At 38.8% G+C, this 13,401-nt stretch overlaps 1 protein-coding gene across 4 annotated transcripts in view; it reads left to right on the top strand.

Annotated features, from left to right (window-relative positions):
• LOC129624651 (ATP-binding cassette sub-family C member 4-like) overlaps nt 1-13,401 on the top strand; it is a 164,462-nt gene that overhangs the window by 76,896 nt on the left and 74,165 nt on the right. The window contains exons 20-22 of one of the 4 annotated variants that reach the window (XM_055542809.1): nt 3,351-3,399; nt 3,820-3,899; nt 9,460-9,813. In XM_055542809.1, the coding sequence (XP_055398784.1) occupies nt 3,351-3,399; nt 3,820-3,865 (95 nt within the window). In that variant the 3' untranslated portion in view covers nt 3,866-3,899; nt 9,460-9,813. Of the gene's footprint in view, nt 1-3,350; nt 3,400-3,819; nt 3,900-9,459; nt 9,814-13,401 lie in introns of those variants that run through there. The other 3 variants (XM_055542808.1, XM_055542807.1, XM_055542806.1) reach the window with 3 other exon arrangements.

A 13,401-nucleotide genomic window follows, 5' to 3' on the forward strand; every position in this document is an offset into this window, starting at 1 on the left:
GTGAGGTCTCTCTACTTTGCCTGTTAATGTGAAAACTACAGTCATAAATTTGGGAGCATGAAGTGAGGCTGAATTTCTGTTATCACAGCCTCTGAGTGGTTGTGACCACTGTTAACCAGGCTCTTGATGACCTGTAGACTTCTCCAGATGCTGATTTATTATTCAAGGATTTGGAACCAAGTTTAAATCTTTAAGATCACTCATCCTAGAGCAGCAGGCATAACAGTGTGTATCTTGTTTCCCCCTCCTGTGTCTATTATCAGAAATTCATTCCTTCAAGAAAATAGAAACCCAAATAAGTACTGCAAAGATAGGACCAAAGATTTAGGGGCATCAGTTATTTACTCTTTTAGCAGTATATTAAATTGAACTCTTCTCTGTGTTTATTTTCAAAACTAGAATTTTTAATAAATGATTTATTGTGGTCTTTGTTTCTGGTATGTGATGGCATGAAGAGAAAAACCACATCTAGTGGTATTACTTGTTACCAACTTCAAGCTTTCTCTGCTTGTCTCACAATGCCAGTAAGTCTTTTTTTTTTAATTTTATTTTATTTTTAAACTGTACATAACTGTATTAGTTTTGCCAAATATCAAAATGAATCCACCACAGGTATACATGTGTTCCCCATCCTGAACCCTCCTCCCTCCTCCCTCCCCATTCCATCCCTCTGGGTCATCCCAGTGCACCAGCCCCAAGCATCCAGTATCGTGCATCGAACCTGGACTGGCAACTCATTTCATACATGATATTTTACAGGTTTCAATGCCATTCTCCCAAATCTTCCCACCCTCTCCCTCTCCCACAGAGTCCATAAGACTGTTCTATACATCAGTGTCTCTTTTGCTGTCTCGTACACAGGGTTATTGTTACCATCTTTCTAAATTCCATAGATATGCGTTAGTATACTGTATTGGTGTTTTTCTTTCTGGCTTACTTCACTCTGTATAATAGGCTCCAGTTTCATCCACCTCATTAGAACTGATTCAAATGTATTCTTTTTAATGGCTGAATAATACTCCATTGTGTATATGTACCACAGCTTTCTTATCCATTCATCTGCTGATGGACATCTAGGTTGCTTCCATGTCCTGGCTATTATAAACAGTGCTGTGATGAACATTGGGGTACTCATGTCTCTTTCCCTTCTGGTTTCCTCAGTGTGTATGCCCAGCAGTGGGATTGCTGGATCGTAAGGCAGGTCTATTTCCAGTTTTTTAAGGAATCTCCACACTGTTCTCCATAGTGGCTGTACTAGTTTGCATTCCCAACAGTGTAAGAGGGTTCCCTTTTCTCCACACCCTCTCCAGCATTTATTACTTGTAGACTTTTGGATCGCAGCCATTCTGACTGGTGTGAAATGGTACCTCATAGTGGTTTTGATTTGCATTTCTCTGATAATGAGTGATGTTGAGCATCTTTTCATGTGTTTGTTATCCATCTGTATGTCTTCTTTGGAGAAATGTCTATTTAGTTCTTTTGCCCATTTTTTGATTGGGTCATTTATTTTTCTGGAGTTGAGCTGTAGGAGTTGCTTGTATATTCTCGAGATTAGTTGTTTGTCAGTTGCTTCATTTGCTATTATCTTCTCCCATTCTGAAGGCTGTCTTTTCACCTTGCTAATAGTTTCCTTTGATGTGCAGAAGCTTTTAAGGTTAATTAGGTCACATTTGTTTATTTTTGCTTTTATTTCCAATATTCTGGGAGGTGGGTCATAGAGGATCCTGCTGTGATGTATGTCAGAGAGTGTTTTGCCTATGTTCTCCTCTAGGAGTTTTATAGTTTCTGGTCTTACGTTTAGATCTTTAATCCATTTTGAGTTTATTTTTGTGTATGGTGTTAGAAAGTGTTCTAGTTTCATTCTTTTACAAGTAGTTGACCAGAGTTCCCAGCACCACTTGTTAAAGAGATTGTCTTTAATCCATTGTATATTCTTGCCTCCTTTGTCAAAGATAAGGTGTCCATATGTGCGTGGATTTATCTCTGGGCTTTCTATTTTGTTCCATTGATCTATATTTCTGTCTTTTTGCCAGTACCATACTGTCTTGATAACTGTGGCTTTGTAGTAGAGCCTGAACTCACAATGCCAGTAAGTCTTACAGACAACATGTTAAGGCAAAGAATAATGACTTTATTTGGAAACCTGGCAGACTGAGAAGATGACAGACTGATATCTCAAAATAACCATCTTACTGGGGTCTGGATGCCTGGTTCTTTTACAGAACATAGGGGAGAGGAAGTGAGGAAGTGAAGTCAAAAGGCCAGTTATCTTGCACAATAAGAGGGCATTTTTTCTGCAGCCATTCACAGGTGGTGAGAGTCAGATTGTCTCCCTGTGAGCTGATGAAGACCACTTTAGTTTAACATTCAGGCAGGAGGGCAGGGTTCCCTGACAAAAACAATGCATAGCAATGGTCAAAGAAACAGATCCAGCGTGGAGTCAAAATTGGCTCCTCCCTGCTACAGTTCCTTTGGTGTGCCCCTCCCCTGTCTGGGGCCAGCGTCTTGTTCTTTCTCATCCTGAGTCTCCTCAGGGTGCATCACCCTTGCAGGGGTGGCTGCAGAGTCCTGATGGCTGCAGCATCCTTTGTTTACTGATGTGACAGGTGACATTTTTAGTTCACACCAGATATTTACCAGAAATTCTCATATTCTATCCTGCAGCCTTAAGGATATACTATTATTGTGGATTTTGAGAAGGGAAGTAAAATCAATGATAAGTTATTCTTGGTCATTTAGTAATATTTCACTTTTCCTGCCTACATCCCTCTGGTCTTCTTAGAAGCTTATTCATAAGTCTGTGCTTGTCACATCTGGTATACCTCTGAAAATAACAGCTTATTACCCAAGTAGTAAACTTACAACTCGTAAATGGCCACAAGCCATAATTTCCCAAAATGTGAGCTGCTGTGAGCCATCTGGAGGGAAAAAAAAAATTGCAGAGAGGTTATAATTATGTTTATTTAAAAAGTATCACTTGGCAAAATTAATCTTGATAATTAAAGCAAAATTGGTGTAACAATTAGGATTAACTTAGGTATTTTGCAACTATTTATTTACCAATTTAGCACTTGGAGTAAGTCTTAGATGGGATGGATCTAAAGGGAGGGAACATTCTCAAATCCACCAACCCTTCCTGTTACTGCCACAAGATTCCCCCATTATTGTAGAAATCAGGACTCAATTTCAATTTCCCACCCACTGCCATTTGGTGGTATTTTTGTTTCTCTTTAGGTATCATCCTATTTTGTCTTTCTTTTTACCATTGGCATTGGTTTATTTCATATGAATTTGTAATATATTTAATTTGTTGTTGTGTTACCACTAAGTCATCTCTGACTCTTTTGTAGTCCCATGGACTGTAGCCTGCCAGGCTCCTCTGTCCATGGGATTTCCCAGGTAAGAATACTGGATGGGGTTGCCATTTCCAACTCCAGGGGATCTTCCTGACCCAGAAATTGAACCTCTGTCTCTTATGTCTTCTGCACTGGCAGGTGGACTTTTAAAAAAAGAATTATTTATTTGTTTTTAGTTGCATGGGTCTTTGTTGCTGCACATTGTGGTCGCTTTTTCTGTTGCAGAGCTCAGGCTCTAGGCACATGGACTTCAGTAGTTGTGGTGCACAGGCTTAGTTGCTCTATAGCATGTGGAATCTTCCTGCACCAGGGGTCAAACCCATGTCCCCTGCACTGGGGACACTGTATTACCAGGAAAGTAAATACGTATACTTCAAAAATATTGTTTTGATTTGTGCATGAATGATTTCTCTTAAAGCTCCTATCTGAAGAAATGAGTAATTTTTGTATCCTATTCTTGCAGGAAGAATTTTAAATCGTTTCTTCAAAGACATTGGGCATATGGATGATTTGCTGCCCCTGATATTTCAAGATTTCATCCAGGTAGTGTACCAGTCCTGCCAGAGTTCTCACAGGGAAGAGCAGAGTGCCTGTTTCTTAAGGATTTTCCACAGGGACTGGAGGTGGGCCTTTCACCCTGGTGATGTGTCCTGTTATCTTCTGTAAGAGGCTGTGGTCTTTTTTTTTTTTAATTTTTATTTTATTTTTAAACTTTACATAATTGAGAGAGAGGTGTGGCTGCGATTCGGAGGCTGAGTTAACATGAGTAACCCCTGGGGCAGGAGTGGCTACACAACTATGTCAATGTTCCTCTGAAGCAGCAACATGCTGGGTAAATGGTTCTCCCTCTGCCTTCCAGGTGTCTGGTGTGGATTCCCTTTACTGTGAGCACATTTCATAACAGAGAGACAGTCACTTCTCATGGAAAGATAACCTAGATTAACTAAATTATGCACTGTATTGGGCTTCCCAAGTAGCTCAGTGGTAAAGGATTTAACTGCAAAGGCAGGAGATGCAAGAGACATGGGTTCAATCCTGGGTTGGGAAGATGCCCTGGAGAATGGAATGGCAACCCACTTCAGTATTATTGCCCCAAAAATTCCACAGACAGAGGAGCCTGGCAGGCTATAGTCCATGGGGCTGCAAAGAGTTGGACACAATTGAGCACGAGCATGATGCATTATAGTCCCACAGGGGACAAATATCTGCTGCACCATTTTATTTGGATAAAGCCAAATAAAAGATTGGTTAAAAATAAGGTGAAAATAATACTTTAACAAGGACAATGTTGTTTAGTTGCTAAATTGTGTCCGACTCTTCTGGGACACCATGGACTGCAGCACACCAGGCTTCTCCATCCATGGGATTACTCAGGGAAGAATCCTGGAGTGGGTTGCCATTTCCTTATCCAGGGAATATTCCTGACCCAGAGATCAGACTTGTGTCTCCTGCAGTGTAGGCAGATTCTTACCACTGAGCCACCTGAGAAGTCCAACAAGTTTAATAGAGACAAGCTTTGAAGATATGAAGGCTTTTAAGCAAGTAATTTGATTATGGGATCAAAGTCATCTCAGAAAATGTCTTTTGTTTTTGTAGACAGTTTTTCTTATCACAGGCTGATTGCTCTGTCCTAAGGTGTCTTATTGCCAAATTCAGACTTAAATTGAAGAAAGTAGGGAAAACCACTAGACCATTCAGGTATGACCTAAATCAAATCCCTTATGATTATACAGTAGAAGTGAGAAATAGATTTAAGGGACTAGATCTGATGGACAGAGTGCCTGATGAACTATGGATGGAGGTCTGTGACATTGTACAGGAGACAGGGATAAAACCATCCCCAAGAAAAAGAAAAATGACTGTCTGAGGAGGCCTTAAGAAAAAGAAAAATGACTGTCTGAGGAGGCCTTACAAATAGCTGTGAAAAGAAGAGAAGCGGAAAGCAAAGGAGAAAAGGAAAGATATACCCTTTTGAATGCAGAGTTCCAAAGAATAGCAAGGAGACATAAGATAGCCTTCCCCAGTGATCAGTGCAAAGAAATAGAGGAAAAACAATAGAATGGGAAAGACTAGAGATCACTTCAAGAAAATTAGAGATCCCAAGGGAACATTTCATGCAAAGATGGGCTCAATAAAGCACAGAAATGGTATGGACCTAAAGAAGCGGAAGATATTAAGAAGAGGTGGCAAGAATAAACATAACTGTACAAAAAAGATCTTCACGACCCAGATAATTATGATGGTGTGATCACTCACCTAGAGCTAGCCATCCTGGAATGTGAAATCAAGTGGGCCTTAGAAAGCATCACTACAAACAAAACTAGTGGAGTTGATGGAATTCCAGGTAAACTATTTCAAATCCTAAAAGATGATGCTGTGAAAGTGCTCAACTGAATATGCCAGCACTGGCCACAGGACTAGAAAAGGTCAGTTTTTATTCCAATACCTAAGAAAGGCAATGCCAAAGAATGCTCAAAGTGAAGTGAGTGAAGTCGCTCAGTCGTGTCCGACTCTTCGTGACCCCATGGACTGCAGCCTACCAGGCTCCTCCGTCCATGGGATTTTCCAGGCAAGAGTACTGGAGTGGGGTGCCATTGCCTTCTCCAAAGAATGCTCAAATTACCACACAATTGCACTCATCTCACATGCTAGTAAAATAATGCTCAAAATTTTCCAAGCTAGGCTTCAACATACATGAACCGTGAACTTCCTGATGTTCAAGCTGGTTTTAGAAAAGGCAGACGAACCAGAGATCAAATTGCCAACATCTGATGGATCACTGAAAAAGCAAAAGAGTTCCAGAAAAACATCTATTTCTGCTTTATTAACTATGTCAAAGCCTTTGACTGTGTGGATCACAATAAACTGTGGAAAATTCTGAAAGAGATGGGAATACCAGACCACCTGACCTGCCTCTTGAGAAATCTGTATGCAGGTCAGGAAGCAATAGTTGGAACTGGACATGGAACAACAGACTGGTTCCAAATATAAAAGGGACTACATCCAGGCTGTATATTTTCACCCTTCTTATTTAACTTATATGAAGAGTACATCATGAAAAATGCTGGGCTAGATGAAGCACAAGCTGGAATCAAGATTGCCAGGAGAAATATCAATAACCTCAGATATGCAGATAACACCACCCTTATGGCAGAAAGTGAAGAAGAACTAAAGAGCCTGTTGAAGAAAGTGAAAGAGAATGAAAAAGTTGGCTTAAAGCTCAACATTCAGAAAACGAAGATCATGGCATCTGGTCCCATCACATCATGGGAAATAGATGGGGAAACAGTGGAAATGGTGTCAGACTTTGTTTTTTGGAGCTCCAAAATCACTGCAGATGGTGATTGCAGCCATGAAATTAAAAGACGCTTACTCCTTGGAAGGAAAGTTGTGACCAACCTAGACATCATATTAAAAAGCAGAGACATTACTTTGCCAACAAAGGTCCATCTAGTCAAGGCTTTGATTTTTCCAGTAGTCATGTGTAGATGTGAGAGTTGAAGTATAAAGAAAGCTGAGTGCCAAAGAATTGATGTGTTTGAACTGTGATGTTGGAGAAGACTCTTGAGAGTCCCTTGGACTGCAAGGAGATCCAACCAGTCCATCCTAAAGGAAATCAGTCCTGAATGTTCATTGGAGGGACTGGTGTTGATGCTGAAACTCCAATATTTTGGCCTCCTGATGCAAAGAGCTGACTCCTGGTCCAGGAGGTAGGAGAATCTTCTAGGAGGTGACCTTTGATCCCGGATGAGAGGGAAAGGCCACTGTGAATGGTGGGGCAAAAGGTGCTGGTGGAAACCAAATTCCTGTGTGGGACCCAGTCTTTCTCTCTATCACCAGCTGAGGGGAAGGGGCTGGAAGGTCGTTTTTCAGTAATGTTAGCATACCTGTGTTCAAACTCATTTTTGATGATTTTGCTTATCCCTGTTGTATTTGATAAACCTTAGAAGATTCTTGATCATTTTTATTTTTATGAGATGGCTGGATGGCATCACTGACTCGTTGGATGTGAGTTTGAGTGAATTCTGGGAGTTGGGATGGACACGGAGGCCTGGCATGCTGCAATTTATGGGGTTGCAAAGAGTCGGACATGACTGAGTGACTGAACTGAACTGAACTGAAAGTGTTTACTCCATATACTTTCCCTCATCTAATTCCTTCTCATTCCCTTATATGAAATTTCAGATAATTTATTTAATATTTTGTGATAGTGATGCCAAATGTGGCTAAGGAAAACCCTGGACTCTGAGTAGTGGTCTACACTGCAGGACAGTCCACCCCCTCAGGTGATTTCACTCAGAGACCACGTTCCAACAGAGAGATGATCATGAGTTTGTGCACCATCCTGTACACTGACTCTTACAGCCACCAGCCTGTTCAGTCACATTATATAAGTGGTTGGGCAAATTGGATCTGTCCATCATTTCAAAGGATGAAGGAGAGCAGCATAAAAAAGTCAATTTATGTGGTGTAATTGCACCTGATAATTATTCATGATGTCAACAGCCTTAAAGTGTGGCAGTGCAGAGCCCCACAGTCTCCCTTTCCAAGCCTCCATCCGAGCTCTCCTTCTTACCATCTCTGCCCCACAAAGCCACACTGTCCTTTCTGTAAAATGGAGAAAATAACATCCACTTCCTAAGTTTGTTGGAAAGATAAAATGAAATTCATTTTAATATTATTTTTTACATAACATCTAAATGAATGTTGAGCACTAAGTATCTATTTTTAAAATACCACATGTGTGTTTTAGGTAAGAGAAATAGTCTGATGACAGTGGTATTTGTTGTAGTTCAGTTGCTAAGTCATGTTCAACTCTTTGTGATCCCATGAACTGCAGCACACCAGGTCTTCCTGTCCCTCACTATCTCTTGGAGTTTGCCTAAGTTCAGTGTCATTGAATCAGTGATGTTATCCAACCATCTCATTCTCTGCTACCTTCTTCTCCTTTTGCCTTTGGCAAAGTGGCATTATTTTGCATTAAAGTTATTATCAGAGACAGTTTCAAGGCCCATAAATATTATCTTATGAATTTGTATCACAGAGATTCCAGGTTTGTAATCCTTGAAGATTTTGATGGATACTTTCTTATATAGACTCACAAAATAAAAATAAGTTGTTTTCAAGATAGACCATTGAGCATTAACTATTTCAGAGTAATGTAATTTTCAAACAATTTGCCAAAGTCCCAAATAACACTGAGTAAGAAGTCTAAATTATCTACAATTCTTGTCATTGAAATCATCATCTCCAAGGAGTCTTCCTACTGCTAAAACAAGTGAAAATGAAGGTGAGATGTGGAAGTTAGGTTTAGGCATTGTAATTTTCCAAAGAAAAGGTTTAGGACTGGTCTGAGCATGTGAACTTGCACACAGCTGCTCTCAGCAAAATACTGTCATTTATTGAGGAAAACTAAGTTGCAAAACGCTTATTCCCCACACATCCCTCATTCGGGAAAAAAAAAAAAAAAATCAGCAGCTTGACAGAGCTGAACTAGTCTTCATGTCCTTTCATGGACACAAAGGGCTAATCCTGAGGGCACTTGGGTGACCAATGGCGGCCATGGTGGGACCACCACGGACAGTGTCACTCCCTCCTCAGCACACACAGAATGCGCTGACTGCAGTTTTATAAAGCGAAAATGCCCAAGAAAAATAAAATGTGAAGGAGGTGTCCTCAGTCATTTCTTTCCAGAGAGGGGAGTTCAAAACAACAGGCCACTGCATCTGGATATTGAGAACGAAGCCTGAGACTCAGTGTAATAGGTTATTATGGGCCACTTGATTTTGCAGCCTTTACTTGTCTCAGCACCACTGACCCTTGCATTTCATTGTGTGGAGATGTCAGGGAAAGTGTGTACAGAGTATTCCAGCCTCTCCCACTGAACAATGACTTTGTCATTTAGGATCTCTGTGGGTGTTGATCCCTTTCCCAACCCCTTTCTCAAATTCCCCTTGGGGATGTTTATTTTTAATATATATTTAATGCTAGTCCTTTGTGGATATTTTATTCCTGTCAGTGGCTTGCCATTTATATCCTTAGTGGAGATCAAGGTTTAATTTTGATGAAGTCTAATGTTTACCTTTTTTTTTTTCTTTTGTAGTTGGTGTTTTTGTATCCTAAGAAATCTTTGCATATCCTTAGGAGTGTGAAGATAATTTTCTGTGTTCTAACTTTTTAGATATTGATGCATCTTGCACTAATTTTTATATGTGAAAGAGTAATTAGTGGTTGAGTTTTATTTTTTCCAATTATTCTGGACATGTTTGCTAAAGACTTTTATGCATTGGATTAAGGAAATCTGCATCTGTAGTTGCAGGTTATGCCAATATTTTGATCCTTATACCAATACTGCATTCTTAGTTACTGTACATTTTAATAAGAGATGAAACCCATAGTTTAAATTGTCTAACTATGTGCTTCTTTGTCAAGTTTGCTTTGATCATTCTGGATTCTTTACTTTTATGTGTCAGTTTTAGAAATCTTTCAATTTGTTTTTAAATAAAAGCCTGAAAATTTTATTAATGTTTCCTTTTAGCTATAGAATATTCAAGAAGTCTGAGTCTTAACAATGTTGGATCTGCAATTACTAATATTTGTCTCTCTCTGCTTATTTAGGTCTTCTTTAATTTTAGAAATATTTTGTAATTTTTAGTATAGACATATTACACTTCTCTGGTTAAATTTATTCATGCATATTTGTTTTTCATAGTATTATTGGATTTTTTTTTAAGTATTTATTCATTTATTTTGGATGCACTGGGCCTTCTTTGCTATGTATGGGCTTTCTCTAGCTGTGGTGAGTGGGGGTGACTAGTTGCTGTGGTGAGCTTCTCATTTAGCTTTTCCTATTGCAGAGCATGGGCTTTAGGGCACATGGGTTTCAGTAGTTGTGGCACATGGGCTCAGTAGGTGCAGCTGTCTGGTTCTAGAGCCTGGGCTCAGTGACTGTGGCACATGGGCTTAGCTGCTCTGCACATGTGGTTCCCAAACCAGGGATCAATCCCATGTTCCCTGCATTGGCAGGTGGATTCTTAACCAGTTGGACCACTAGGGAAGTCTTATTTCTGATACCATTATTCACTTGCTTGTTGCTAGTCTATAGAAATATAGTTGATTTATTTGTGAATTAACTTTGCATTGCCTGGAGTCAATAGTGGTATGTTTTTTATATTTTTAAATTCTATAGGATTTTGTCCATATGCAAACATGTCAGCTGTAAATAATGGCAGTTTTGTATCTTCATTTCCAATATCTATGACCTTTATTTCCTTTTCTTGACTTGTTGTGCCTAGAGTTTCCAGTTAGTGTTAAAGAGAATTGGTTAGATAAGATAATCTTGTATTCTTAGGGCAAAATCTTTCAGTAATTTTTCATTACAAATAATATTAATTGCAATTTTTAAAGTAGGTATCTGTTATCAGATTGAAAATGTTTCTTTTAATTTCTCAATTGTCAGGAATTTTACTTTAAAAAAAATGAAGAATAGGTATTGAATTTTAACAAATATTTCTTCTACATCTCTTCAGCTGGTCATACAATTATTTATCTTTACTCTTTTAATGTGAATTATAGTGATTGGTATTTGAAAGTTTAACTTAACATTCCTGGAAAAGAGTTTACTTGGTCATAATGTAGCATCTTTTTTCTGTATTGCTGTAGTTTGTCAAGAATTTCTGGACCTGTTGTTCATGAAGGATATTGGTCTATAATTTGCTTTACTTAAAATATTTTGTCACCTTTTGTTATCAGAAGTATGTCAGTCAGTTCAGTTGCTCAGTCATGTCCGACTCTTTATGACCCCATGTACTGCAGCATGCCAGACTTCCCTGTCCATCACCAACTCCCGGAGCTTACTCAAACTCATGTCAATTGAGTCAGTGATGCTATCCAACCATCTCATCCTCTGTCATCCCCTTCTCCTCCTGCCTTCAATCTTTCCCAGTATCAGGGTCTTCTCTAATGAGTTAGCGCTTTGCATCAGGTGGCCAAAGTATTGGAGTTTCAGCTTCAACATCAGTCCTTCCAATGAATATTTAGGACTGATTTCCTTTAGGATGGACTGGTTGGATCTCCTTGCAGTCCAAGGGACTCTTAAGAGTCTTCTCCAACACCACAGTTCAAAAGCATCAATTCTTATGTATCTTCATGAAAATACATGGGAAATATTTCCATTTTTAATGGTAAGTTTAATGTCAGCTTGACCAGACTACATTCCTCAGTTATTCAGTCAAAAGGTGATCTGTGTGTTGCTCTGTAGGTATTTTGTAGATGTGATTGAAGTCCATAATCAGTTGATTTTAAGTAGGGACAAAGCCTCCCTGAACTAAAAAGAAATTCTGCTTGTAGAGAACAGTATCAGCTCCTGCCCAAGGGTTCCACCCTGTCCTTTGTAACAGGCGACCCTGAGTATTTTGGACTTGGCCAGTCAAGTTAGATTGTGGAATATTACCTTTTTATATTGCTAGATTCAGTTCATTGGTATGTCATTTACTATTCCAAGACAGTTTGGTTTACAATTTTTCTTTCTTTTAATGTCTTTATCTGGTTTTTATATCATGATAATGCTGGACCCTGGAAAAGTACTGGGAAAAGTTCGGTAAAACTTTTCTGCACAGTGTTTTTGTGAAGCCCTCTGGACTTACAGTCTTTTCTTTGAGAAATTTAAAAATTATGTATTCAGGGAATTCCGTGGTAGTCCAGTGGTCACGACTTGGTGCTTTCACTGCTGCGGGCCTGAGTTCGATTGCTGGTAGGAAAACTAAGATCCCACCAGCTGCATGGAATGGCCAAAACAATAAAATAAAGTAAAATTAAAAAAAAGAATTCTAATTCTTAGATCAATATGCATTTATTATGATTTTCTATATCATTATGTTAGTTTTATATGTCATTTTTTAAGACATTTGTCCTTTACATTAAAATTTAAAAGTTTATCTGCACAATGTTTATTATAGTCTCTTTGTAATGCTTATGGTATCTTTTGTATTAAAATGAAAGCTGAAGTTTTAGTTCCTCAGTCATGTCCGACTCTTTGTAACCCCATGGACTGTAACCTGTCAGGCTCCTCTGTCCATGGGATTCTCCAGGCAAGAATACTGCTATAGGTTGCTATTCCTTTTCCAGGAGATCTTCCCAACCCAGGGATCAAATGTGGATCTCCCCTATTGCAAGCAGATTCTTTACCATCTGAGCCACCAGGGAAGCCCAATCTTTTGTGTTATCCTCTTTTAATTCATGTGAATTGTAAATTTTCTCTCTCTCTCTCTTTTTTTTTTCCTTTTGCATTTTGTGGTGATTTCAAAGAACCATGCTTTGTGTTTGTTGATTTTTCTGCTTAGAAGTTAGTTTTCTTTTTCATTCAGGTCTTTTGTCATTTAGTTGCTTAGTTGTGTCTGATTTTTTGTGACCTCATGGACTGCAGCACGCAAGGCTTGCCTGTCCTTCACTATCTCCCAGAGTTTGTTCAAACTCATGTCCATTGAGTTGATGATGCCATCCAACCATCTCATCCTCAGTCGCTCCCTTCTCTTCCTGCCCTCAGTCTTTCCCAGCATCAGGGTCTTTTCCAGTGAGTCAGTGCTTCACATCAGGTGGCCAAAGTATTGGAGCTTCAGCATCCAATCTTTCCAGTGAATAATCACCATTGATTTCCTTTGAGATTGACTGGTTTGATCTCTTTGCTGTACGAGGGACTCTCTAGAGTCTATTTTTTTTGTTTTTCTATTTTCATTCTTCAACATACTTTAATATGCTGTTTTCTTTCTTTTATTTATAAGATGGATTTCAAAACCCTTGATTTTAGCTTTTTTTAAAGACTTTTTTCTTTTTAAAAAATTATTTTAATTTTATTGGAATATGGTTGATTTACAATGTTGTATTTGTTTCAGATGTACAGCAAAGTGATTTAGTTATACATGTACCTATATTCATTTTTTTAGGTTCTTTTCTCATATAGGTTATCACAGAATGTTAAATAGATTTCCCTGTGATATACTTTTATAGTGCTCTTCTTTTTAAGGTGTACCATGATAAATTATAAAAT

This window comes from Bubalus kerabau, chromosome 12 (genome assembly GCF_029407905.1).
Source record: "Bubalus kerabau isolate K-KA32 ecotype Philippines breed swamp buffalo chromosome 12, PCC_UOA_SB_1v2, whole genome shotgun sequence".
In the NCBI taxonomy this organism is placed as follows: Eukaryota; Metazoa; Chordata; class Mammalia; order Artiodactyla; family Bovidae; genus Bubalus; species Bubalus kerabau.